The 27,445-nt window shown below is 40.0% G+C and overlaps 3 protein-coding genes across 8 annotated transcripts in view; 1 reads left to right on the forward strand and 2 right to left on the reverse strand.

Annotated features, from left to right (window-relative positions):
• TTC3 (tetratricopeptide repeat domain 3) overlaps positions 1–15,683 on the reverse strand; it is a 60,263-nt gene extending 44,580 nt beyond the window's left edge. For 4 of the 5 annotated variants that reach the window (XR_004417050.1, XM_033052088.1, XM_033052087.2 and 1 more), the window contains exons 1-15: positions 15,636–15,683; positions 14,708–14,796; positions 12,291–12,336; positions 11,195–11,327; positions 10,175–10,259; positions 9,243–9,296; positions 8,318–8,438; positions 7,989–8,074; positions 7,673–7,767; positions 6,344–6,406; positions 5,915–5,969; positions 5,166–5,328; positions 5,029–5,074; positions 4,421–4,544; positions 2,207–2,261 (exon numbers count right to left, since the gene is read on the reverse strand). Coding sequence is in view for 4 of the 5 variants with exons in the window: in XM_033052088.1 (XP_032907979.1) it covers positions 2,207–2,261; positions 4,421–4,544; positions 5,029–5,074; positions 5,166–5,328; positions 5,915–5,969; positions 6,344–6,406; positions 7,673–7,767; positions 7,989–8,074; positions 8,318–8,438; positions 9,243–9,296; positions 10,175–10,259; positions 11,195–11,327; positions 12,291–12,336; positions 14,708–14,785 (1,204 nt within the window). In the remaining variant the exon portion in view is untranslated. Of the gene's footprint in view, positions 1–2,206; positions 2,262–4,420; positions 4,545–5,028; positions 5,075–5,165; positions 5,329–5,914; positions 5,970–6,343; positions 6,407–7,672; positions 7,768–7,988; positions 8,075–8,317; positions 8,439–9,242; positions 9,297–10,174; positions 10,260–11,194; positions 11,328–12,290; positions 12,337–14,707; positions 14,797–15,635 lie in introns of those variants that run through there. The other variant, XM_033052090.2, reaches the window with a different exon arrangement.
• A 99-nt stretch (positions 15,684–15,782) lies between these two features.
• LOC116992451 (phosphatidylinositol glycan anchor biosynthesis class P) lies at positions 15,783–19,094 on the forward strand. Of its 2 annotated transcripts, none has more exons than XM_033052112.1 (5): positions 15,783–15,819; positions 16,573–16,674; positions 17,442–17,514; positions 17,981–18,099; positions 18,332–19,094. In XM_033052112.1, exons 1-5 carry the CDS (start codon positions 15,786–15,788, stop codon positions 18,460–18,462), a joined length of 459 nt encoding a protein of 152 aa, XP_032908003.1. In that variant the 5' UTR covers positions 15,783–15,785; the 3' UTR covers positions 18,463–19,094. The 2 variants fall into 2 exon arrangements, with proteins under 2 accessions (XP_032908003.1, XP_032908004.1); XM_033052113.1 differs by having other exon boundaries at positions 16,582–16,674.
• A 4,797-nt stretch (positions 19,095–23,891) lies between these two features.
• On the reverse strand, positions 23,892–27,225 carry RIPPLY3 (ripply transcriptional repressor 3). Its single transcript, XM_042778999.1, has 4 exons — positions 27,143–27,225; positions 26,337–26,406; positions 25,447–25,514; positions 23,892–24,600 (listed from the first exon to the last, which is right to left on the reverse strand). Exons 1-4 carry the CDS (start codon positions 27,223–27,225, stop codon positions 24,435–24,437), a joined length of 387 nt encoding a protein of 128 aa, XP_042634933.1. The 3' UTR covers positions 23,892–24,434.
• Positions 27,226–27,445: the final 220 nt, after the last annotated feature.

Genomic DNA, 27,445 nt, shown 5'->3' on the forward strand with positions numbered 1-27,445 from the left:
ATACAATTGCTTCTATTAAAAAAAAATGCTGCTAAATTTAATCTTGTTGCTTGATAAATTGGACAAATAGAACATCATTCATAACAATGTCACGTTTAGGAAAGTTGGTAACTCTGAAACTTCATATTAGGTGTTAGTAAGGTGTCAGTAAGTTCTCTTCACAGGGTGGTGAGACAAAACAATTCCTTTATAGTTGGGGAATCAAGGACAGAAAAGCAGAAACAGCAGTGAGGGAAAAGGGGCAAACCAGGGGCTGAGACTTCACAGCCTGGGGCTGTGCTTGGACAATTGACCCCAGTGTGTGGATGAACCAAAACTGATAAAAGTGTAAAAACTCCTGACCAGGATCCATCTGGGATTTGATTTGGGTGCAGCCCCAGCCAGGCTCTTGCACTGCCCAAGGTGAATCCTTCCAATAAATTCCTATTTTATCCCTTCTGCTCTGTTCCAGCTCAGCCTTTCCAGGCACCAGATAATTTATCAATAAAAACCCTTGGAATGAAAAAATCATCATCACCACCATCATCACCATCACTACCAGCACACACAAGGGAGAAGAAGAAGAACAGGAAAAGGAGAAGAATAACAGGAGAAGAAAAAGAAGAGGAGAAGAAAAAGAAGAGGAGAAGAAAAAGAAGAACAGAAGAACAGGAGAAGAAGAAGAAAAACAGGAGAAGAAGAAGAAAAACAGGAGAAGAAGAAAGAAAAACAGGAGAAGAAGAAAGAAAAACAGGAGAAGAAGAACAGAAGAAATACCAGGGAGCTGCTGCCTCTGCTCAGGACTCTACACCAGCAAGTTTTTCATGGACTTTAATATTTTGAATTCTTCAAGCTTTTCATTTATGCAATAAACATAACACTGCATACAAAATAAACCATTTATGTAATAAACAACTTTACAGCAACCAATTACTGCTCTTGGCTCTTTGAAGACCCATGAGTAACTCAACAATCAAAATCTTGGGTTTGCTAATCCTGAGGACAAACCCACAGAAAGGATCAATTCCACCTCAGTGAAGCCCAGCTCTGTCACTAAACCTGGATCCATCACACCCACACTGCTCTGGAGAAGGGATTTAGAAAAGCAGGAGTTCAGGGAACAATTCCTAATTCCCAATAGCAATCAAACCCCATTCTGAAGCCATTCCCTGTGTGCTGTCCCTCCCTCCCTTGTCCCCAGCCCCTCTCAGCTCTCCTGGAGCCCCTTCAGGCCCTGGCAGGGCTCTGAGCTCTCCCCAAAACCTTTCCCAGGCTGAACAATCCCAGCTCTCCCAGCCTCTCTTCCCTCTTCCCTCCATCACCACTTGACATCTTTCCAACAAAAACATTTTGAGATTTCCTGTGCAACATCTTCCACCTGCCAAGAAATCCTTGAAATCCTTTCTGCCAAGAAATCCTTGAACCCTTCAAGGAGTTCACAAATCTCCCAAGGTCAGGATCACTTCTCCCACTGCTCATTTAAAAATAATATTTTTTAACACACCTTCAGTGGTTTCTGAAAAGCCAATTTTCAAGTGCTCTGTGCTTTGCCACCTCCTCAGGTATTTAAATATGTCAGGAACAGGCAGCAAAGGCTTCAGCCAGGTGAGAGCAGGTGGTGAAAACCCCCAGAAAAATTTAGGAAAGGATTTCCCTTTGAAGATCAGGACTGCCTGAACTTCACTTTCAGTGCATAAAAATAACTCTGGCACTGGGGGAGTTTTAGGGGGTGAGAGTTCTCTCTATAAAATATTTATTTATTTAAAAAAAAAAATAAAGAAAAAACCTCAAACATGAACAAGAAATCACACAACTCTCAGAGTCTGCAGCTAAAAATCCACTCTGCCAAATATTTTGTGGCCTCTTCCCTCTTCACTTGCAGAATTATTTTCTGATGGAGCTTTTATTAACCACAAATTGATTGTAAATATTGAAATACAGATTCCTCTTTAATTTAGATCCTGGCTCAGCAGGAGGGAAAGCATTTCCAGACTGTGACTCAGATTTTACTATTTAATTTCAGTTTCAATCCTGAATTCAGTCAAGGAGATTCAAATTACAAAAGCATCGAGGACTTAAGACAGAAATACAAAAGTGTTTAAGAAAGAAGTCAAAGATGATTGTGTTTGTTGTGGAAATAACAGGAAATTCACTTCTGCTTATTAATTATGGCAGCAGAAGACGAAGAAGTGGCTGAGACTTGGTAAAAAACAAAAATAAAACTCACTTGGTGGCTGCTCCAGCGTGGAAACTTTGCCTTCTGCTCTCTGGGGCTCAGCCACCTGATGGCAAAAATATCAGATTACAAAACACAAATCCATTTCCCTCATTGGATTTAAACAAAACAAAATAAAACAAAACAAACAAAAAACCAAACACAAACTCTTGATCAACAAAAGAAATGAAAATGTGCTGTATTATGTTCTTAATCAGGAGGTAAAAAAAAAAATAATTCGTTAATCCAAGTGATTTTCTAGCGGTTTTCCTCCCAGCTTTGTCTCAATTTCTGTCATCTACAAATCTGCCCAACAGCTTTTCCACAGAAATATTCACCCTGAGGGAAGGCAGACTCACACACCAGCAGAGAGATCTCCACAAAGGAATCAAAAACCGCCCTGAGCAGTGCTGGGACTTTCCCCAGGCTGTTTTTCTCTGCCACCCAACTCCACAATTTCCATTTCCTGCCCTGCTGCTCCGCTTTCGTTTTCCCAGGGCCACGTCACAGCCCAGGGCCCTCCCCTGCCCTGAGAGCACAAACAGCTCTGCCTGCCTGAAAATTCACTTTATTTAGCAGCTTTTTCTGCTTCATGCAGCTTTTTCCTACTGCAGTTCATGGGCTAAACGAAAAAATATAAATATACAAAATATAAATATGCATTATAACACATAAATTGTGATTTTTTATCTTGCAATAACAGCAGCAAAGGCAATAAAAATGTCAAACCTCTCTTAAGTATTAATATCAACAAGCAATTAAAAATACTAAATAATTCATAATAATTATTAATAACATTAATTTTAAATCGAAAAAGTTGAAAAATAAAAAATAAAAAACTAAAAATAGAAACGTAACAGTGGCCATTTCCCCCTCTGAACTCTCACCTCCCACCTCCTTAAAATCCCAATTTCTGTGGTAAGTTTGGGAGGAAATATCCCAAATTAATAATAATTATCAATAATGATGCACTAATTTGAAATTTCAAAAAGTTAAAATTAAAAAAAAAAAAAATTAAAAATAAAAACGTAACAGCAGCCATCTCCACCTCTGAATTCCCACCTGCTTGAAATCCCAATTTCTCTAGTGGGTTTGGGAGGAAATATCCCAATTTAATAATAATTCCTAGTAATAATTCTTAATAATAACTTATTAATTTGAAATTTTAAAAAGTTAAAATAAAAAAAAATTAAAAGTAAAAACATAACAGTGGTCATCACCTCTTCTGAACTCCCACCTCCTTAAAATCCCAATTTCTCTGGTGGGTTTGGGAGGAAATATCCCAAATTAATATTAATTATTAATAATAATTATTAATAATAACGTATTAATTTGAAATTTTAAAAGTTAACATAAAATTTTTAAAATAAAAATGGAAAGTAAAAACGTAACAGTGGTCATCTCCCCCTTTGAACTCCCACCGCCTTAATATCCAAATTTCTGTAGTGGGTTTGGGAGGAAATATGCCAAATTAATAATAATTATTAATTATTATTAGTAGTAGTAATTATTAATAATAACATAATAATTTGAAATTTTAAACAGTTAACATAAAACAAAAAGTAAAAACATAACAGTGGCCATCACCTCTTCTGAACTCCTACCTCCTTAATATCCCAATTTCTGTTGTGAGTTTGGGAGGAAATAACCCAAATTAATAATAATTATTAATAATGTACTAATTTGAAATTTGAAAAAGTTGAAAATAAAAAAAAAGAAAAAATTAAAAACATAACAGTGGCCATCTGAACTCCCACCTCCTTAAAATTCCAATTTATCTGGTGGGTTTGGGAGGGAATATCCCAAATTAATAATAATTATTACTAATAATTATTAATAATAATGTATTAATTAGAATTTTTAAAAAGTTAACATAAAAAATAAAAATTAAAAGTAAAAACGTAACAGTGGTCATCTCCTCCTCTGAACTCCCACCTCCTTAAAATCCAAATTTCTGTGGTGGGTTTGGAGGAAATATCCCAAGTTAATAATAATTATTAATAATAATGTACTAATTTTAAATTTTTAACAGTTAAATAAAAAAAAAATAAAATTAAAAATAAAAACTTAACAGTGGCCATCTCCACCTCTGAACTCCCACCTGCTTAAAATCCCAATTTCTGAGGTGGGTTTGGGAGGAAATACCCCAGGAAAATGCACAATTGCTGAAGGAATTGCAGAATTCCAAGCACAAACCCCAGCTGCAATTCCAGAATTCAGCTGTACCTTGGCATCCTGTTTCTGAGTCCCCTGGGGATGTTTGGGCTCAGCCTGGCTTCTCCTCCTCCCTTTTTCTCCTCCTTTCGGTTCTTGGCAGTTTCTTGAAGGAGATTTTGATGAAGTGCAGTCTCTGGTGTGGACAAAGAGAAAATCCCTGTGCTTTTCTCCACATTTCACATGTACATCAGATAAAAAACCAGATTAATACAAATTAATCTTACCCCTATTAGAGGTGCAATCCCAGAAATATATTTAAAATATTTCAGTCATTTTTTACAGCTTCAAATTGCACAGCCCAAACTTGTGCAAAGATACAGCAACACCAAAAAAAAAAAAATCACAATATTTTCTACAAAAGGCACTGGAATTGAATGACTAAGTTTATATTTAAAAATAATTAATAATGGTAATTAATTGTGAAAAATACCACACTGCTTTGGATACTCAAGATAAGTTTATTTATTTCTTTGAAATCCTCAGTACTCCTGATCAATTCATTACTTCCATTTTTATTTACTGACAGACAACAAAATTTATGCAATATCCACATTATACAAACATTAAACTAATTTAAAAAATCAATTAAAACCAAACCAAACTTGCCAAATCCTTACTTTTTCTCAAGCACAGCCTTCCTTGCCTTCTGTTCATGTTTAGTACCTACAGAAAAACCAAATTAGGAGGAATTAAAAAAAAACCAAAAAACTGATTTCAAAGCAAATTTCCCAATTTTAACCAGCAGAATAATTACCATGGGTTTCTTGCAGGGTCATCCTGAGTTTTTCATTCTGCTGGATGAGCTCCTTGAGCCCCTCAGGGTTTTTCTGGCACAGCTCCTGGGCTCTCTCGTTGGCCTCCAGGGCCAGCTCAGTCTTGCCCAGCAGGGCCAGGGCTTTGCAGTAATGATGGTGACCCTGGGAGCACAAAAATTGGGATTTTTTAAGGTTTTAGCCACACCCAGGAGAAGAGAATTTCTACCCAAACCTGCTGCAGTGGCAGCAAAAAGTCCAATTTTCTGTAATTCAGAAAGTGAACTGCCATCAGCTGATGAAAAATCAGATTTTAACTGCTCAGCACAGTGATACATCACTGGGAAGAGCTTTGGAAAAAAAGCAAATTTGGTTTTTATTTTTGCCTTCTCTGCTTTGGAGAAGAGCAAATTTGCTTTTTCCTCTAATCTCTGCTACTTTGCAATGTTCCTTATTTACTCTCCTGCAGGCCAAGAATATTGGGAAATACCTCTTGGCCATTCTACTTTTTTTTTTTTTAAGCATTCTGACAACTCACAACATAATAATCATTTTCTTCTTGTCTTTACACACACCAACACTGCCAGGCACCTCAAAATAACATTTTAAATTTAAAAACCCAAGCAAAATGCACTTGGCAGAATTCTCAGTCCCCAAAGCTCTGTGTTCACTCATTAAAAATCAGCTCTGGGTTCTCCTCTTGCTCTAAAATGCCAAAAAAAGAGGATTTTTGAATGTGGAAGGAACCAACCTTTGGCCAATCAGGCTTGAGAATTATGGCTCTTTTTCCATCAACTACAGCTTTCCTGAGAGAAGGGAAGGGAAAGAAGAGGAATTTATTATTTAGATCTTAAAAAATCTCCAGGCTGCCATAATAAAAGCATAAATATAAATAGAAGAAATTAGAATATAACAATAAAAATTGGAATGGTTTGGATGGGAAAGGATCTTAAATTTGATCCAGTTCCACCCCAAAATGGGCAGGGACACCTCCCAGCTGCTTCAATCCCCAATGTCCAACCTGGCCTTGAGCAATTCCAGGGATGGTGAATCCATGATCACAACTAATCAGAAATAATTGTTTCAGCTTTTAAAATGTTTCAGCTTTTAAAAAAACCCCAATTTTCTCAGAAATGTCCCCCAGTTTTTCCTGCAGCCCAGCCCTGCAGGGGTTACTCACTCGTACTGCCTGGTGTGGATGAAACACAGAGCTCGGTTTCCATACAGCAGGTGGTTTGTAGGGCTTGAAAAAATCAGATTATCAAGAGTTAAGAATGGTTATTCCTATTGAAAACCTCAAGGAGAAGGAAAAAAAAAGGAAATTTTCATGAGATTGGCCTGCCCCATGGGTTTCCAAGCTGGCACTGGGGATGTTCATTGTAATTGTGGGATAATTTCTAAGATTTGGGCTCATTAATGCAGCTTCCAACTAATTGTAATTATTGTCAGACTACTCTTAAAAAGAGTTCAGCTCTGCAGTTCCTGGAGATCTCATGACCTTCTCTGTTCTTTACCAGGCACAGGATTTCCTGTTTTTGCACCCAGCTCTGCTTTTCCCTTCTTGGCCTTGATACAAGGCACTCAATTTGGCAAGAAGATTGAAATCCCCTTGAATTTGGGACCAAAATTATGGGTATTAAATGTGATTTATTCACAGAATGTTAGAAATTAATTGATTGAATTGAATTGTACACGATGAGGCCTTGGTATGGATCAAAATCAAAAATCCTGATCCTTTTCAGGGCATAATTGTAAAGCCACAGACTTCAAAATGAAAAATCCAACTCTTTGCACAAGGTGGTTTTGTGGAAAGAGGGGTTTTATCAATTTTTCTGTATTTTATGGACACCAGGATGAGGAAAATGAACATTTCCATGAGCACAACACCAACACTGCTGATATTCCAAGGGAAGGAGAAAAAATTCCCTCAAAATTCCCATTTCATCCCTTTCTCCCTTCCACAGAGCCCAGGAAAGTCTCCAGAGCCTTTCAGGAAATGCCTTTAGGGGAAGAAATTAAACAAGGATTTCAAAATTAAATAAAGCCTGAGAGCTGCCAAGAGCAGGCAGTGAAATATTTGTTCTTCTCTATTCCTTTGCATCATAGGAGTAAGGATAAAGAGTGATAAATATTGGCAATATTTGCAGGAGTATTTTGAGAGCAAACACCCAAAGTGGTTGCTCTTGGCTGTCCACACCAAATAATTCATTTTCTTGTAGGTTTGCTCCTCTTCCTCTTGGACATTTGAAACCCTAACAGGACTTTTGGAGCAGTAAAAGTACAAAAAAACCCAGTACTAATAGGATAAAAATAGAATAAAAAATAGGTTATAGTGCTTTTTTTAAAAGTAGGTAGCATTGGGTCTGTTATTAAAGTGGTTGATGCAAAATTGTACGAAGTGAGGATAAATGTGGAAAAAAAAAATTTTAACATTTTTAAAATCTAAAAAAAAAAATTTTAAATTTTAAAAAACTTTTTTAAAAAATTAAAAGTTGAGACCAGCTCTTACCAGAACTCGATGGCTTTGGTGTAGGACACAATGGCACAGCCCAGGGCTCTTTGGGAGAATTCAGCATTTCCTCTCTGCTTCATGGATTCACTTTTCTGTGGCACCAAGAAAAACAATCTAAGCACCAAACTCATTCAGTTCAGCAGTGTAAAGGGAATTATTTCATCAGTAAAGGCAATTATTGATGGCAGAATGAAGCACTTGAGCTTTGGGAACATTTCTCTTGAATAATTTGGGTATTTTTACAATCCTTGATAATCAGAATTTAATAATCCCAGCGAATCAGACCCAAACACATCCTGAGAGCTTCTCTCACCTTCCTGGAGCTCTCACAGGTCAGAGCTTTCAATTCTGCCACTAAATCACAATCTTCCAGTGCCACTCTGGTGATGTAACGTTTCCCTGGAGACAAAATTCAGCAAAACACAGAGGGTGAGCAAATTCTCACTGAAAACCCTGCACTGCTCCTGCCCATCAGCCAAACCTGACACAAAACTGCAACAAATCTGGCAACAGCAAAATTCATCAGTTCTTATCACAGAATGAAAATAAGAACATTAATTATTTTGTGATTTCTAATAGCAAAGTGATTTTTTGGGGTTCTTTTTACTCATTTTTGGCCCCTTCTGGAGTGGCCATACTCACACTCAGTGAACAGAATTGCAAGTTTGACCCTGCCACCGTCAAGCTGCTCCAGGTTCTGCAGGATGTTGACATCCCCCACACACCTGACCCAGTCCAGGGCCTCTGCAAGGTGGAAAGAACCCTGTTTCCATTGGGAAAAAAATAAAATCAAATCAAGAAAAAAATTCATTCATGACAAAGCAAAGCGCTGGAGCCCTCACCCTCTGCTTTTGTTCAGGGCTGAGCTGATTTTTAAACAGGCAACAGCAAATAAATGCAAATATCCAGAGGTTTCCAGCACAGCAGAGTCACAGAATCAAACCAGACTTGCAGAAGGAAGAATTCAAATGACAAAATTTGATTTGGGAGCTTCTGAAATGACTGGAAAATAAAATAAAATCCCTCCAATTTGATTTTGAAATTTCTCTGTGATGACTAAAGCATTAAAAAAAAAAAAACAAAGCCTAAAATGTCATTTAGAAATTTCCTTGTGATGACTGAAATCATTAAATAAAAATTATAAACCCCCTTAAATTGATTTAAAAAATAATATTTAAAAAATCACATGACTAAAGACAAATACCCCCAAAAATGGAGCAACTAGGGAATCCACAGTTGTGTTTATTCTGGTTTTCTTTTTGCTCCTACAAGCTGCAGTGCTGGTTTTTTAACTCACTGCTTTTATTTTAGCTTTGGCTTTTAACACACAGCAGGCCCCAGAATTTTTTCTAATTGGGAAATTGGAAAATTGGGATTAAACACAGGGAAATTCAGGATCTCCACAGCCCAGAGTTTACTGAAAAATGTAATGAGTTCAGTTCTACCAGAAGATGGATTTTGTAAATAAAAAGATGGATCAGAAGATTTCCCAACTCTGCCTGAGCCAGGCCCAGGATCTCAGGCTGAGGAATTGCAGAGAATCTTCAAAACAATTCCAGAAACTCACATTTTCTATTCCACTGCCAATCCTCAGGATGCCACTGATAAAATATGGGATGTTCTGGAACAAGAATAAAAAAAACAAAACACCAAATTAAAAAATCAGTTCTTGAGATGTGACAATTTGAATTTCTGCCTGCTCAGGTTCAGCTCAGTAACATTTCCTGCTCTGCTGGAATTCACCATCACTGGGGCAGCTGCATTCCAGATTTTTGTTGAAAAATAAATGTTGGCATGGGAAGAGAAAATACCTGGATGCTGTGAGATCTGCTTAGGAAATTCTGCCCCTTGGAGCACTTGTGCAGCTCTCTAAATCCCAAAGAACCACCTGAGACATCCAATTAAACCCTCCCAAAATCTGCTCCTCCAAATCTATTTCACTCTTGGATGTACAACCCAAAAATTGAAAAGAAATTCAAGAAGAAATGTGTTATACCTGAACTTATAAATTAAATTTTCACCTTGGGGTTGAGCAGGAAATTTCAAGAAATGAAATAAGAAATGTTTCATACATTAAATTTAAAAAATAATTTCAAAATACATTAAAATTAATTAATGTTACATTAAATTAAAAAAAAACCGAAACACAACAAATCCTTTCAGCTGCTGAGAACATTCCTCACATCCTCCTCTCCACTGTTCTGTTTGTTTTTTAAGTCAGCAACAGCAGCAAATTTAAAGTAACATTTGTTGAATGAGTGAAAAAAACCAGTCATTCATCCACCAACTTTATTGTGACTGCAAATATTTCTTAAATTATCCCAACTGGAATAAAGCCTAGGCCACAGCTTTTTTCTGGAAAGCTGCAACTCAATTATCAAATAATGTCTTCACTCCAGCAAAAGTAAATGTCTAATTTAGGATATAATCCCAAGATGTTTAAGGGACACAATTAACATATATTTGAAAATTTAAAGAAATTTAAAATCCAGGACTTACAACAACTTTTTTAATTAAATCCGCGAGGTTTTCCAAAACACTGCACTCACAGATTGTCTTCAAGTCCCAGTCCAGGAGGAGCATACTGTTGGGAAAAAATAAAATAATTATTTAGACAAATCCCAAGGTGTTACAGGGTCTTAATTAGCAATATTTAGGAGGATTACATATAAGGAAGAGAATGCTTAAAAAATTCACCTCAAGACCTTCAGAGGAGGAAGGAGAACAGAAATAAGAATTAAAAAAGAGCTGCAAAGGTTTTGCTGCTTTGGAAATGTTAGCAGCTACATAAATACTGGAAAAAAAGTTCAAAAGTTCAACTTCCCAGATCCCCAAAGGCCCCAAATCCCACAGCCCCAAAGGCCTCAAACCCCATAGGCCCAAAGGCCCCAAACCCCATAGGCCCAAAGAAAGGCCCCAAACCCCACAGGCCCAAAGAAAGGCCCCAAACCCCACAGGCCCAAAGCCCACAGACCCAAAGCCTCCAAACCCCACAGACCCAAAGAAAGGCCCCAAACCTCACAGGCCCAAAGAAAGGCCCCAAATCTCACAGCCCCAAAGAAAGGCCCCAAACCCCACAGCCCCAAAGGCCCCAAACCCCAGAGCCCCAAAGAAAGGCCCCAAACCCCACAGGCCCAAAGAAAGGCCCCAAACCCCACAGGTCCAAAGGCCCCAAACCCCACAGCCCCAAAGAAAGGCCCCAAACCCCACAGGCCCAAAGGCCCCAAACCCCACAGGCCCAAAGGCCCCAAACCCCACAGGCCCCAAACCCCAGAGCCCCAAAGAAAGGCCCCAAACCCCAGAGCCCCAAAGAAAGGCCCCAAACCCCACAGGCTCCAAAGGCTCAAATTTCAGAAACTCAGCCTTAATATTTATTTTATTCTCCTGTGGATTCAAGAACTTCTGACCTCAACCAACATTTCTGCACCATTTTGAGCCCTACCTAAGGAATTTCCACAGGGAAAAGGGGAAAATGGGAAGATTTGGAGGAAAATCCTCTTAGAAAATGTGGCTACTCACCTAAATTCACCCATAAAGGAAGTGCTTTCCCTGCTGAAGAGCAAAGACCAAAACATCCTGATTTTGATAACATTGCAATATTCTCTTAATTTTTCCACAGGCTGACTGCACCACACCTCACAGGGATCAACTCCTCCAAGGGGAAAACAAAAACAAAAAAACACACAAAAAAAATGGAAATACAGTGAACATTTCAGGCATTCCAAAGTGCCAGTATAAAATCAAGGATTAATTTAAGCATTCCAAAATGCCAGTAAATATTGAAATCAATCATTGTTTCAGGCTTTGCATTCCTGTGTTCTGAATCGATAAATTAAGATAAAAATGGGTAAATGCAGCTCCTTGCTGGGTTGGAAGGGAATGTTCTTTTCCAGGGAAACCATCAGCTCTCTTCCACCTGTATCCATGAATTATTCTGGACAATAAAACCAGGACAACAGGGCACAAAATCATCAGGGTTTGTCCTCAAAAGCCTTCCTGATTCAGGGCTCTCCAAAAGCATCCTGCAATTCCCAGAATCAGGATGGAACAGGGAGGGGTGGAGAGAAATTGAAAATTAAATTGGACCATTGAGGTGGCTACAGGTCCTCTGAAGGAAATGAAAAGGGAAATTCAGATTATTGGGGTGGTTTCAGGTGCTCTCAGAGCAAAGTAGCATCACCTGAGGGTCTGAAAATAATACACAAAAATACACAAAGATTCCCTTTCCACAACTGTTCATCTGTTTATTCCCACAAATTAGGGGGTTGTGCAAAAAATACAATTTTGAATTTGAGCCACCTGTTTTTCTGCAACTGGGATTTTTTGTTTAATTTATTACTGCAAAACCTTCCCAAAAAAAAAAAATTCAACTGGAAGTTGTCTTTAGACCTACACTGAAAACTGAAGCCTTGAATCTCCATCCTCACAGCATTTATATAAATATTAATTTAAGTTTTGGAGAAACAGATGAGAATTGTTCCAGGGTAACAGAATATAACCATGTTGCTGCTCAGAAATAATAATGAACTGATTTTCAGGCAAAAGAAGGAAAAATAAAAGCAAATAGCAATCCAAAGAACCAAGAAATGGAAGAACATTGGTTTAGTTTCCATACCTGTTTTAGGATTAGGCATCATTGGCTGTCCAAAGGTTCCATGAGCCTAAAGATAAACACATTACTTACATATTTACACATAGTATATTTACATATTTACCATTTGTTATATTGCACAGCCAAAAAAGCATACAAAGAAACCCAAGCCAGCAACAAAGAAAGCATTTTGTTTTGAGGAAAAAAAGATTATTTACCTGCATCCCTATAAAAAAATGGCCATATGTTAATGGTTATGGGCGGACAAGAAAAGCTTTACTCATTTAAACAGTATTTTCAATCATACTAGAAGAGGATTCTAGGAACTAATAATTCAAAAATCAGACAGCAAAATCATGTTCAAGAGCACCTGACTAAACTAAAAGGTTTAAGAAGATTACACAGGTGTAAAAAAAATAATAATTACATTTTGACAGCAAATGTGTATTTAAATAAAACCTTCCATAGAAAATAAGGGGAGTTGGTTTAGTATTTCCTGTTTCTTTTAAGGGGTTTAAGCCCCATTTGAGCACCTCCAGCTGAAGAAGAAATTATTTAGATCCCTGTGAGCTGTTTTATTTGTCTCTGGTAGGTGTTTTACCAGGACTGGAGAGTACTGATATCAATCAGTGACCCCTCAGCACTCAGCCAGCATAGAAAGATTGGGGGCCATGCAAGACTTTATTTTTATTTTTTATTAAGAATCTTTATTTCATGCAAAGGGTGGTCAAGCAGAGAACCCCGAGGACAAAGGGGAAACAGTCACATTTATAGGTTCAAGGAGGATGGAAATTACAACCAATAGAAAGTCAACAAAGGACAGCATCCAATCTAAGTCAAAAGTTTAAAGGTGAACTGATCAATTACACAAACTAATTTCTAATCAATTATCTTCCAAAGTGAATAGGAGAGTGACTGAATTCTTAGGGAATCCAGTTCAGCCTTGGTATCTAGGAGACTTTATCTATTAAACCACATGCCAGGGGCAGACAGCTTTGGGGGATTTGTATCACCCACACCTAGCAAGTCTGTTATTTTAACAAACATGACAAATGTGTGATTTAATAAACACTCTCTACCACAGGAAATGCTGCATTATCATTTCACAGAAATGCAGAAATCATAAAATTCATGTATTTAACAGGCCAGGACAGACAATAACAAAGAAGGGAAAAAATCAATTGTGATTTAAAAATCAGCTCATCTTGAGAGACAACTGACAACTCTGAAAGAGCTTTGTTTTGGCAGCAGCAAGCACCCAAAAAATTCTTCAGTGACAGAAAAAAATTCTGAATGGAATCACAGCTCTACTGGTACCAGTCCCTTGGAAAGGCAGAGAAGAGAAATTCAATTTATCTGTTCTTTTAATTCCTGCCTGGGGAGGACAAAAGGCCACACTGATAAATAACTCCTGATGAGATCTGCAAGCAGCACAAATATGGAAATTAGGGATTTCTGAGATTCCTCAAGCACAGCGAGAAGAGGACAATAAACAGTCAAGGAAATTATTCCTGGAAGTGTGGAAGCAGAAAAGTGCTGCAGTTCATCCAGAAAAAGCACAACAGTAACTGAGAGGGAAAATCAATCAGGCAAAGGCTTCCCACTGCCAGAGAGCAGGGATGGATGGGATGTTGAGAATTAGGAATTGTTCCCTGGGAGGGGCTGGGATAGAATTGCCAGAGCAGCTGTGGCTGCCCCTGGAATGTTCAGTTCCAGGTTGGACACTGGGGCTGGAGCAGCCTGGGACAGTGGGAGGTGTCCCTGCCATAGCTGGGGTGACACTGGATGGGCTTTAAGGTCCCTTCCAAACCAAAGCAATCTGGGATTCTGGGATTAAGTAAGCAGAGCCTTACTGGGACAAAGAAATGTATCAAATTGGAAGACATTAGAAGAACAAAGAAAGAGCAATGCTGCAGCCACTGTGCAGAGCTGAAAGCCCAGGAATCAAGAGCTGATGGCTCTGCAGTGACAGGGACTGAGCTGCAGCAGCCCAGGAATGGCCACAGGACCAACAGGCTGGGCAAGTTGAGCAGGGCTCAGAGCCTGCCCTGGCCCAGCTGCACTCATCTGTCACCCCTGGGCAGGGGACACAGGCTCTGGGCTCCACCTCAGTTTGGGGTTTTTGCAAGGGAATCACAGACAGTGTGAGGTCCCTGTCCGGCAGTTTGAGTTAATCAACACTGAGAATGACTCTGGAGATCTGAGAATCCAAGAACGATTTGGGCTGGAAGGGATCTTAAATCCCATCCCACCCCACCATGGCAGGGACACCTCCCACTGTCCCAGACTGCTCCAGCCCCAAAGTCCAACCTGGAACTGAACATTCCAGGGATCCAGGGGCAGCCACAGCTGCTCTGCTCACCCTGTGCCAGGGCCAGTTCTGGGTGAAAACTCCACGGGGACATCCTGCAAGTTTCCCATCTAGTTCCAGCCCCACTTACCAGCTCCATCCAGTAGGATGGATCACCTCCCAAAACAGACAAGGCTTCACGGAAGGATTTGTTCAGAGGATAAGCCATGGCACATCACCCTGAGAGAAAGGGAAGATGAGAAACACATCAGAGAAAGACAAGAGGCGAATAACAGGAGTTGTGCAACACTTCCAATGATCACACTGCCAAATCTCACTTTGCCTGGGTTTTGTGAAAGCTCGGGATTTGTGCAAGCAGAGGTTAATGCTGAAAACAGCCATGCTAACCTCGGCTCAAAGTTTGTGACATCGACTGACTCTGTTCTACACCCTGCCAGGACCCCAGGGCGCTGCCTCACCCCTGACAGGCAGCGGAGGCACTTTATCCCTGGAGCAGCATCCCAGAATCTCGGCAGCATCCCCCGGGAATCTCGGCAGCATCCCCCCGGGAATCACGGCAGCACCCCCCGGGAATCACGGCAGCATCCCCCCGGGAATCACGGCAGCATCCCCCCGGGAATCACGGCAGCATCCCCCCGGGAATCACGGCAGCATCCCCCCGGGAATCACGGCAGCACCCCTCGGGAATACCGGTAGCATCCCGGGATGCCGAACACCCTGCCCTCTCCCAGCAGCTCCCGGGCTCTCCCCGCCTCCATCCGACCCCGGAAAGCCCAGGGCTCGCCGCTGCCGTGCCCCATCCCGCCGGCACAGCCCGGTCCGTGCCGCTGCCCCGAGAGCCCGGAGCGGTTCAGGTACCGCGCTCCGCCTCGGGCGGCCCGGGGTGCGCGTCACGCTGCCGGACACAAACCGGACAGCGAGCGGTGGTTCCGGGCAGGGCGAGGCGTGGGGAAAGGCGGCCGAGCAGCCAGCGCTCGCTCGCTCCATCCCTGTATCCCTGTGTCCATCCCTGAATCCCTCTATCCATCCCTGTATCCCCGTTCCCATCCCGCACGCACCGCTCCGTTCCGCTCCGGCTGCGCCGCCGCCGCCGCTCCCGCCGCCCCAGCGCGCCCCGCCCACCCGGACGCACCGCCCATTGGCCGGCCGCCCTCTGACGTCACGGGCTGCGGCCAATCGGCGGGCGGTGCGCCTGCGCGCGGGGCCGGATGCGGGCGGCGCGGAGGCGGATGCGGAGCGGGGGTAGGGAGCGCCTTCCTCCCCTTCCTCCTCCTCCTCCCCTTCCTCTTCCTCCTCCTCCTGCTGTCCCAGGCTCCGGAGAGCAACGGGGCAGAGCCCGGCGGGGGTGGGGGGGAAGGGTGCGCCCCCAGACGCGCGGGTACAGAGTGGGGGGGTCCCCCGGGAGGAGCTTCCCGGAAAATCTGTGATATCCTCGTGGACGTTCTGAAATCTCTGACAGACATCCTCCTATCCCATTCTGAAATACTGATACCCTCCTATCCCATTCTGAAATCTTTGATATCTCTGTCCCCTCCTGTCCCGTTCTGACACCTCTGATACCCTCCTATCCCGTTCTGAAATATCTGATACCCTCCTGTCCCGTTCCAACATCTCTGTCCCCTCCTGTCCCGTTCCAGCATCTCTGACCTCTCCTGTCCCGTTCCAACATGTCTGTCCCCTCCTGTCCCGTTCCAACATCTCTGACATCTCTGACCCCTCCTGTCCCGTTCCAGCCTCTCTGACCCCTCCTGTCCCGTTCCAGCCTCTCTGTCCCCTCCTGTCCCGTTCCAACATCTTTGACCCCTCCTGTCCCGTTCCAGCATCTCTGTCCCCTCCTGTCCCGTTCCAACATCTCTATCCCCTCCTGTCCCGTTCCAGCATCTCTGTCCCCTCCTGTCCCGTTCCAGCATCTCTGTCCCCTCCTGTCCCGTTCCAGCATCTCTGTCCCCTCCTGTCCCGTTCCAACATCTCTGTCCCCTCCTGTCCCGTTCCCAGAAGTTCCAGGAGCACCGAGCATGGTTGAGAACTCCCCGGCCCCGCTGCCAGAAAGGGCGATCTATGGATTTGCGCTTTTTTTGGGCTCGTGGTTTGGCTTCAGTGAGTATCCCTCAGCCGAGCCCGTCACCCCCCAGTGCTGCATTCCCATTTTTATCCATTTTTTACTCACGCATTTTCGCCTTCATTAAGCATCAGAGGTATTTGTGGTGTGATATTCCCCACCAAAATAATGAAAAAGAAAAAATAATACAATTAAGTCAATCTGGTCAACAGAGGGGGGGAATGTTTTGGGTTCAGCTTTTCTCTGCTGGTGTGCTGGGTTCTTCATTCCACTGGGGATCCATCTCAGCACCAAGGTCTGAGAGGGTGGAAAACACTTTTTCAACACAAGAAAAGGTGCTGTAAACATTTTTTTTTTAGTGCAGGGGGAGTTGGGTTCAGCTCCTCTCCCAGGAAGAATCAGGAAGGATTTTCAATAAGTTTTTATCACAAACACTGCAATTCCACCTGGTTTTCTTCCCATTAAATGACCACTGTGACATCATTTTCTGCTTTAATATTCTCTCTGTTCAGATTCCCTTGGCTTCTTTTTATTGAGGTATTTTGGGGGTGGTTTTGTTTTTTTCTTTCTTTATTCTGCCGTTTAACTTGGAATAAATCCTTGTCTGTCTTCATAGGAAAGCAGAAATTAAATGTTAAAGCAAATATAAAACTGATCCCATGTGACCAGGTACTGGGCAGGATTTGTGTCTGAGAGGCAGATTCTGCAATCTTTTGGGAGAGGTATTTTGGTTTAAATAAAAGCAAAATTTAGGAAGTCTAAAACACCATCAGTCTTATTGTGAGTTTCTGATTTTGTTGTGCAGTTTTGTACCTTATCTGGGCTTATATTCCTGAGACTTGGCTGTTCTCCCTGGGACTGACATACTGGCCTCAAAAGTAAGTTCAGCCAATTAAAATCTGTAATCTTAATTATTTTCAAATAACAGAACTTTTTTTTCTTTTTAAATAATGGCCTTGCATTAAATCCATTTTTCCCTGATAATAAAGGGCTGTCATATTGCTGAAGCATTTTTTATGTAGCTATGGTGAAAATCTTTCATTGTGCCATGAAATAAATAATACTGGAATGTTTTAGGATAAATTTGGCATTTTTCTTTCAGGAAGTTTGCTGGTGGAAATACACTTATTAATAAACTTTAAGCCATAATTTTAAAATAAACACCTTTTTAAGGAATTTATCTGATGGTTTGTCAGTAGCTCCAGTGGGGTCAGGATCCAAAATCAGAGGTGTTTTTTCTTTTCCTCTTGGAGAAATTCATCACAGATACAATACCAACATTAAAACTCATTTTTTATTAACCCTTTGTCACTAAATGTAAAATCCACAATCCTTTTTTCTCAGATACTGGGCAGTTGCTCTGCCAGTTTACCTCCTGGTGGCTGTGGGAATTGGTTATATTTTGCTTTTTGGGATTAACATGATGAGCACAGCTCCACTCAACTCCACTCACACCATCACAGGTAATTTTGTTGCTTATTTAAAAGTTTGATCCTTGACTGACAATTCTGTAAATCTGTAGAGAATAAAACCTAAATGTTAAGCCTTTAAATATTTGAGTTCCTGAAAGTCCTGGTGGGGTTTTCAGCATCCTTTAAAATAGCTAAATTTGTAGTGTTGCATGATACAATTATATCAATATTCTTGGAAGAAAAGGATCTGGAAGCCATGAAATGTTCTTCTTATCTTTTGTAGATAATTTTGCAAAAAGGCAGCAGCAGAAGAAATTCCAAGAGGAGGCAATTCCAGCACTGAGGGATATTCCCATCAGTGAAGTCAACAGGATGTTTTTCCTCCCTGAAAAAGGGATCTGCAATAGCAGATAGTTGTTATTAAAATTAAAATTTTTATTATATAGTTGTTATTAAAATCTGTTTGAACAAAGGATTAATAAAACTTACAGAGGGACACTTAAAACCTCTCCAAACTAAAATAAAAACTCTTTCAGCTTTTTCCTCCCTGAATTTCTAATTTATTATTATTATTGTTATTATTATTATTATTATGCATTTTAATGACCTGCATTGCTCTGAGAATTGTGCCCCAATAATTTATTTGGTTATTCTTTAAAAATTAAAAAGTGGGTTTAAAAGTGTTCTGTCACTTGCAGCTTTCTGCTTGCAATTCCCCTCTGAGAGGGGAAAAAGCAGCTTTTTTTAAAAAAAAAAGCTTTTTTAAAATTCTTTTTCTCTTTAAATTCAGGGAGAGAAAAAGTGGTTTGCCAGTCAAACACTTGAGGATCTTTCTTTAATTATTAATTGGAAGTGTTTGCATTGTAAATACATTATTTGCCTTTGTAAATATGAATCAGATGTGGCTGATTTTTCCATGCTCACCATTTTCCTGTGCTTCTGGGAGGTTTCTCCTGGGTTAAGGTGTACAATGCTCCATTTTCCTTCACACAATTCATATTTACTGAGCTACCAAAAATAATTAAGGTGGGTGAAGATTTGCTGAAGCAAGTCTTGAAATTACTTTTTTATTTTTAAGAATACTGAAAAAGAAGCTGGAAATACAGGAACTGACAGGGCCATGCTGTTAAAACCCAAAGTTGACTGGTTCAGATATTTTTAAAACAGTGAATTTTACTTTTTTTGGTTTTTATTTCCTTTCTCCCAATGTCCCAAATTCAGATATCTCCAATGTTATTTAGGTTTATTATAAAGCCCAGTGAATAGAACCTCATTATTTATTAAACCTGTAACCAACTTCAGCAGAGAATTTAATTTTAAATGTTATTATTTTATTAAAATAAAATAAATTTTGGAGAATTTGTGTGAAAAATTTTATGCTAATTCTTTAGAAATCTGTCCAAATGATCATCAGTTGCTCTGGAAACTTTTAAGATTTGGTAGCAATCACTTTGGTATAAATACAAATCTGTAGCTGGTTGGGTTTTCTGCCTGAATTTGAAGGAAAAATCTCCATGTTCAGTATTCCAGGCAGGATTAAAACATTAAAATTTCCTTCCTTATTGAAGGAAAAAATGCTTTTCAACATTTCACTTTGAAATACTGAATTTTTGGTGGGGACATTGTACAAGAATGAAATTGTGTCTAAATTGGAACAGCACTGATTTGTGTGGTAGTTTTAACTTATCAATGAAGTTTTGGTGTTTAGTTTGCTGTTGTTTCTCAATTCAGTTCTTTTATTAATTTTTATTCAGCATTTAATTTCCATTAAACTGTGATTTTATGACCAGCAGACACAAAGATGTGTTTACACTTTTGCCACTCCTCTAATCCCATTGCAGACACTGAAGAATTGACTGCAATATTTTTTTTCCCTGTGTGTTTTCCACCCCTTTTTGCTTCCTGGGAGAACAATTTCATTTGGAATTCTGACGTGCCAATGAGTGAAGGGCAGGTTTGGGATTATTTGATGGAAGGATTAATTCAGCCCCTTGTTAAGGATGCCCAAATCCCTTCAGGATCAAGGAAAGCCACTGGAAAATGCCCTGAGAAAACACAAATTAAGGGATGTAAACCTTGGGCAAAGATTGGATCAGGGATGAATTTAATTTCTCTGCAGACCCCCCAGTTATGGGAGAACCAGCAGTGGGGGGATGTTTGTTCAAGGGAAACTTGCAGGGGTGAAACTCAATCTTGGCTTTTCTGTCACTGCTGCTTCAAAGGCACCGTGGTGACCTTTCCTTCAACTTGGGCACGTCTGACACTTCAGAAATTGGCTCTAGAAGCAAAATACAACCAGGTAATGTGAGTTTGGGGCTAAAAGATGTGTTTTGGGGAATTGGGAATCCACAGGTCTTGCCTGTGGCTGTGACTAAGGGGATACATAGCTCTGCAAAGAGGAGAGGATTTTTTTAATGTGGATTTATATAAATTTTGTCCTAAGTATTGAGGGGGAAAAAATGCCCCACATGATTGAACGCTGCTGCCTCTCTTTACAAAACATCCCTGGATATCAGGTGTCCATTCTTCTCAGAGACTGAGGGGAAACTAAATAAATAAAAGGCAAAAAAACCCTAAATTTGCCCTCATTTTCACCTTTCTGCCTTCCCTGTGGCACAACTGGTAGAGTTCAATCCACTGCTGGAATAAAGCCAGGGATGAAACTTCAGGTTTGCATTTAAATGCAACTTTCTGGGTTCTCCTGCAGTTTTAATCCTTTTTGGGGTGGATGGTATGGGAATTAGGAATTGTTCCCTGGGAGGGGCTGGGATGGAATTGCCAGAGCAGCTGTGGCTGCCCCTGGATCCCTGGGATGTTCAGTTCCAGGTTGGAGCAGCCTGGGACAGTGGGAGGTGTCCCTGTCCCATAATTTCCCTCGAGTTAAGCAGATAAACTTTTGCTGTTCCCTAAAGCTTTGTCCAGACCATCCCAGAATTATTTGGAGCCCAAGGAATTCTGCCAGCTGGGCTGGATCATCTCAAACACCCACAGTGCTTGGGCAGGGGGGGGAACAGGAGCAAGGAGAACCCAAAACCCTCTGATATAAAATATTAATATTAAATGTTCATCCTGGAACACATCTGTGAGATGACACTAGGAGAGTCTATAAATATAAATATAAAAAATACAACAAGTTTCTGTGAACTTCAATTTCATTTATGGGTGAAAATCATTAAATACTTCTGCCTTACAAACAAAATATTTGACTGATCTTGTGTAAATATATTTTGCTCGCTTTTCTTGTGGGCACTTGAGCCTGAGTTGCTGAAATGTTTAATTCAGAGTCCTGCTTGTTGAATTTCCAGTCAGCTTTCACCCAGCTGGGATGAATGGGGGGTTTTGTACCTCTCTGTTCAGGAACTGAACTGCATTCTGGGGAGAAAGTTTTGGGAAGATTTTGTTTTGTTCTGCCAGTTCCCTTCCAGAGGGGCTGCCAAAGTCAGTTTTGTTGGGATGCTGTGCTATGGATGAAAAGCAGCTCACAGATGAAGCCAGTGCAGAATAAATAACATTAAATAGGAAATGTTGCAGTGAATTGGGTGGATTTTGTCTCTGGAGCTCAAGAAGCTGCTGTTGGGAATTTTGCCTTTGCTCAGTTCTGCTGCTGTTGTCATTCTTCCTCTATAAATGTAATTTAGGGGAAAAAATATCCTGTGCTAGTTCTTTTTCCCTTAATCCAAATTAATCCTGTGTCATGTTAAGAAAAAATTCACATTTATGTGGCATGCAAGGATATGCTTCCCTTGGATAATTGTATCCTTCAGAGCTTGTCTTCCAAGCTCCTGGAAGCTGTTGTATGAAAATCAGCTTTAATTTTGATTTTTCATACAACAGGAATCTGAAACTGCAGAGGTTTTATGGAAAAGTTGCTTTTTGCTGCCATCATTTTAGGGAATGGAAAATCAAAGCAGCATTACTGGAAGTGCTGCAGCTGCTGAATTCCCAAGGGGAAGGTTTTTTGTGGCACAGAGACCTGAGCCAAGAATTCCATCTGCTTCCAGCCCTGCCTTTGAAGTGCTGCACTCCCCAGAAACTCCTTTGTTACCTTTTTCCTGTCAATGATGGATGACTCTGCATGCAGGCTGGCCTTGCAGATGAGGTAAAAAATCAGAAAGTTCCTGCAGCTGAATCACAGAGGTGCTGCCCCAGTTCACTTTGGGGCTTCTCTTAATTATTAACGAGCTGGGGAGGGACCTCAGGGCATTTCTTACACAAAATTTTGGGTCCTCACAGAGCACTGAAGGCATCCTGGATGCTTCTCTGTTTGCTTTTGCTGCAGATTAAATAATGAGGAAGCTGGAGCATAAATTATTTTAGGGTATCTTGTGAAATACTTTGAATTATCTGTGTTTTTTGCCATGAGTTTGGAAGTGGAGATGTGGAAATGAATCTAAACGTTGAATTTTCTTTTGTCACTCTGAGGTTTCAATTTCAGTTTTCAATTTCATTCTTATCATTCCCTGTATGACAGGATGTCCCCTGGTGTAAGTTTAATTCATGATCTTCTTTTGAGTTTGCAAGTTGTGAGAAATAAAGTTTATTTTTAAAATTTTTTAAAGTTTTGTAAAGGATAAAAGGGATAATATTTAGTGTTAAAACTGTTAAAAGCACACTGTTAGCTTAAAACAATTTTCTATACATTGTTTCATTATATTGGTTAAATTTATATTTATGAGGATTAAACATCTTTATTTCTGTGAGTTTATATGTTTTGGGAATTTCTTTCTTTTGGTTTTAATTTTTGACTTGTTTGCATGTTATTTTGTAGATGAAATTGATAGATTTTATTTCTTCTTGAGGTTCTGTTTTGTTTGATACTTTTTTGATAATTGTAGAGTTAGTAGTCAATTTTTTTCTTGGGGTTTTGGTTCTTTTTAGTGTTATTTTATTATTTAGATAGGATATTTTATAAGTATATTAAATTACTATTATTTATTTCACAGAATTATTTGAGTTATTTTTACTATTGTTAATGACTTACAGAAGTATTAACTATTTTTCTAATAGGTAACATACAGTACATATTCTTTATTTTAATATTTTGTAAGAGTCTAAACTATAATATATTTATTGCACTAAAATATATAAATTATACAGGGCATTGACTACAAAAGTTGACAATTTATATTACATTAAAAGCAGTAAAAAGTGATTATAAAATGTTAGTATGTTAAAATAATTTGTCAAAGTTAATATATGATAGCAAAAGCCAATAACTACATAGTTATTTATAACACAAGTGGAGATCTTCAAACAAAATCCTTCATTCCAACAGGTTTTTTATAGGTTCATTCAATTGGAATCTGAATTTTTGCAAGTTTAAAATGTGTGCAACTCCCTTGGTTTGGCAGCACAGGACTGAGAGGAGGAGCTGCCACAATGGAAGAGGTTCTGCAAACTCTCTGAGCTTATCTCACCTGCACCAGAGGTGCAGGAAAGGTCACAAATCTGGAATTCTGCAGTGGCTTTGTCTCTGGGGGAAGCCATGGCAGTTTTGGTTGGAGTGAAGGCACATTAAAAATAAAAAATCTGAAACCTAGTGGGTTGATTTTAAGCCGCAGGTTCAGGTGTCGGCAACTGTCTTGAGGTGTGATCAAAGGTATCTATTCTATCACCATCTGTTGAGGGTGGGGCAGTGATCCTGATCTCCCTGGGAGATATTCTGCTAATGGGCCATCCATTGAAACCAGGCAGGGCATTGTTCTTTATCTTTTCACAGCCCATCCTTCCTCCAGCCAGTCATTTTCTGCTCATGGCCATTGAGTCCCACTCTGGGACTGACAAGTGCCACAAAATGTAAGTTTTAGTGTGGCATGAAATTAAATCGTGGTTTTCAATCAAGGCTGACATTTTTTTCTGGCTGGCAAAAGATTACAGAGGGAAAATCTGCTAACAAGAGAATGGCAGAAGCCCAGAAAATATCACAAATGTTTAGAACCTGTGGGTTGGACTGGGAATGGATGGGACCAACTGAGCATTCAGCATTTTTAGCAGAATAAATAAATCCATGGAACCAGTCTGCACATTTGAAATAATTCCTTGCCTAATTTCAGTGTTTCAAAGCCTTTGGGTTATTTTTGCACATCACATTATTCAGCCTCATCATCAATGCGATTTTCACTTTCTCAGGACTGCAGTGTTTAAAATAATGACTCAGTACAATGTTCTTTATCTCTGCTACTGAAACCAACCTGATTTAAATCTTTTGTTCAGCTTCAGGGTTTAATTGGAAGTCTCTAAAAACACAAAATGATTTCCTCCCATTTTCCAGTTGACTCATTCTTCATGGAATGAGAATTATAAATAGTTTCTTTTTGAGCTCTGCTGTATTTCTGTTTGGTCAGATGTTTGTCCATCCATTCCTGATAGTTCTTTTTTAAAATTGTTCATTTTTTAGTGTGGATTTTGGCTTTCTCAGGGCTCACTTCTTCTTCCTCAGACGCAGCATCATCATTGTAGAAGTGAATGGTGGCTTGTACAGGAAAACTGGCCAGAACCTTCTCTCCAACGTTAGCAAGAAACTTCTGGGATTTGGATTTGGGCAAATAAAGCCTGAGAAGAAGAAAACCCATTTTAAGAGAAATTAAACCATGTAACACTTGTCCATCCAATGTAGCTTGAACATTAAAACCAAATTTTTTATTAATTAATTCTAGAATTAAGATTAGGATACCAGGGTTAGATTTGGGTTGGTGGCCTAAGGTGCAGATGTTGATTTTAGTGGATTTTGTGTCTCCAGCTGGAGGAGGAGGTGTAGACTGATTGATTTATTTTTATATTTTTTGTATTAAAATCATAAATGGCCCCTCTTGGTTTCACTGTGGCCAATTCCCAATGAAATCTGACAGCAATAAAGGTCACACAGAATTTCAGGTGCCACAGCTTTTGTAACAAATGCTTGGAAAGAAAAGGGATATTCCATTGATTTTCCTCCTCTAAAGGAAAATCCCAGTTAGGAGTTTCCCAATGAAAGAATCCAAACGTTGGTGAAAACCCTTTTAAAAAGTTTTACCTGGAGTTCAACTTTTAATCAAGAGCAAATTAAAGCAACAAATCTGTACCAATCACACTCCATTAGCAGCTCCACCCTTAATTTAATAAAAAATTTAAAATATTAATTATTTGGGCTTAGTGAGCAATAAATGCAAATATAAATTAGGTGAGGCAAAAAAAGAGTTTTTAAAATTACTTTTTCCTTATTTTCATCTATTTCAGGCTCTGTTCAGCCTGAGCATCTTTGCTGAGGGATAAAAATCTGTGCAGTTTGGTGAGTAATTAAATTGTTACTAAAAAGAGATTTTCCAGGGACAAACTGATCCTTCTCCTGAGAAGGAAGGAGTTTAATATTTTTAATTTTTTGGTCACTTTTCCTCTCTCAGGTGACAGAATTGAACTCACCTCACTGGATGCTGGAACCCCAGGGCTCCTTTTGATTTACAATTTCTCACTTGGCCATTCAATTCTGGCTGGAAAGAGATACTTTTATTAATTAGAATGGACTCAAAATTCAGATTTCACTTATTTTCTTTAGATAACTGGAGAATTCCATAGTGATGTTGCTTTGTTTGCTTTTCCCTCTAAGTGGAATTCTTGACATCACCACTGTGGGTGTGTTAGAAATAAAAACTCAGGTTTAATCAACCTCTTTGTTAATTGTGTCTCAAACTCTATTTTTGTTCTTTCAGCCTTCCCACCCACAGTGCATGTCAAGGTCAGGAAGAATTGCTTTAAAATTCAATTTTCTGATGATTTCCTCAGTGGTTTACTTGTAGCAACATCCCTCCAAAAAAAAAAAAACCAAAACAAACCAAAACAAAAAACCCACCAATAAATAAAATATTGCACATGAAAACATTTTTTTAGAAATAATTTTCACTTAAATTCCCCCTATATACAAAATATAAAATCCACACTATACCCGGTGATTTCAAACTGAGGTTATTCTTTTTTTATATATAATTAAACAAATAGAAAGTGCTGTTAAAATGAGGGTTGTGTGGAGTAAGCAGTTATTTATGCAGCTCTTGATATTATGTAAGTAATAGAAATTATTATTATTAGTACTAAATTAAAGATATTAATAATATATTAAGAAGAACTGATAATAATTCTGTATCTCACACAAAATTAGAGATTCTCTCAGCCATCACCATGCACAGAACACGAATTTAAACCACATTTTCCAACACTAAAGAAATGTTTGAAAGAAGAACAAAAAGAAGCCTGGCTTCCCATGTTTCAATTCCAGTTTTCCCCAAGGATTTTTTCCCCCCAGAATTTGTTCTCACCATTTCTTGGTTCTCTGTGGCCTCCCCATGCCTTGCTGGGAGCATCCAGGGCCTCCACAAAGCAGAGCTGCTGGAAAATCAGGATCAAATGGAATCATGGAATCCCCTGGGTTGGGAGGGAGCACCAGGAGCATGGAATGCAGCTCCTGGCCCCAAAATCCCACCCTGAGCATCCCTGAGAGTGTTTTCATGGAGTACATGGGGTTTTTATGAAAATATTTGGTTTCTCCCCACACCCCAGCCACCCTCTTTTCACCTTTTTTCTTTCCCTTTAGGATCTCACAGCTCCAAGTGAACTCGAGATGGTTTAAATAAAACTGAAATATTGTTATTTATGCAGAACCTCTCCCTGCCTCTCTGACAGATTCCCTGTGCTCACTGAGTTATATTTTGGGACAGCAATTCCAGTATTAATCCAAGGAGGACAATCTGATCCCATGAGATGGAGTGCTGGGTGCTGTGTCTGCCTTTCTTTGGTGGGGTCACCACAATTCTGGATCTTCTTTCCACCAGGATTTTCCATCTCTGCTGCTGTGCAACAGATGCAGCTGGAGAAATGGAAAAGTGCTTTGCAATCAACATTAAAATAATAATAATAAGGTTATCACAACCTTAATTTTAGTTCTGAAATATTGACTTGAGGGAGCTGCAGCAAAATAAATAATATAACGAGGAACAATTTTAGAAATGTATTTTGCCCTTTACTCCTGAAGATGAAAAATTATTTTATTTTGGTTTCTAGTCAATGGAATAATTCCATACTCACAGTTGGAGAGTCCCAAGCTGGAAAAGCCTCCCTGCCTTACCTGCCCAGGTGCTGCCCCGGCCGGGCCGGGAGCTGCCGGCAATCCCGGGAATGGCAGGAGCGGCTCCCGGCTGCTCCCTCCATGGCTTTGCATGTGGAAAAGCTGGGAGAGGCTCTGAGCCCCTCCTCTGTGCGACCTGCAAAGAACCCACCTAAAACAAACACGGCAAAAGCAGGGAAATGCCCTGAAGGAGAGGTTTTCCCAAGGAGTTCCAAGGTAGGACAGGCTCTCACCTTGGAGAGCGACGTTTGGGTTTGGGTTTGCTCAGAAAATCCCATGGGATACAACAATATTTATCCCATT

The sequence above is a fragment of the Catharus ustulatus genome, chromosome 2 (genome assembly GCF_009819885.2).
Source record: "Catharus ustulatus isolate bCatUst1 chromosome 2, bCatUst1.pri.v2, whole genome shotgun sequence".
NCBI classification, from domain to species: Eukaryota; Metazoa; Chordata; class Aves; order Passeriformes; family Turdidae; genus Catharus; species Catharus ustulatus.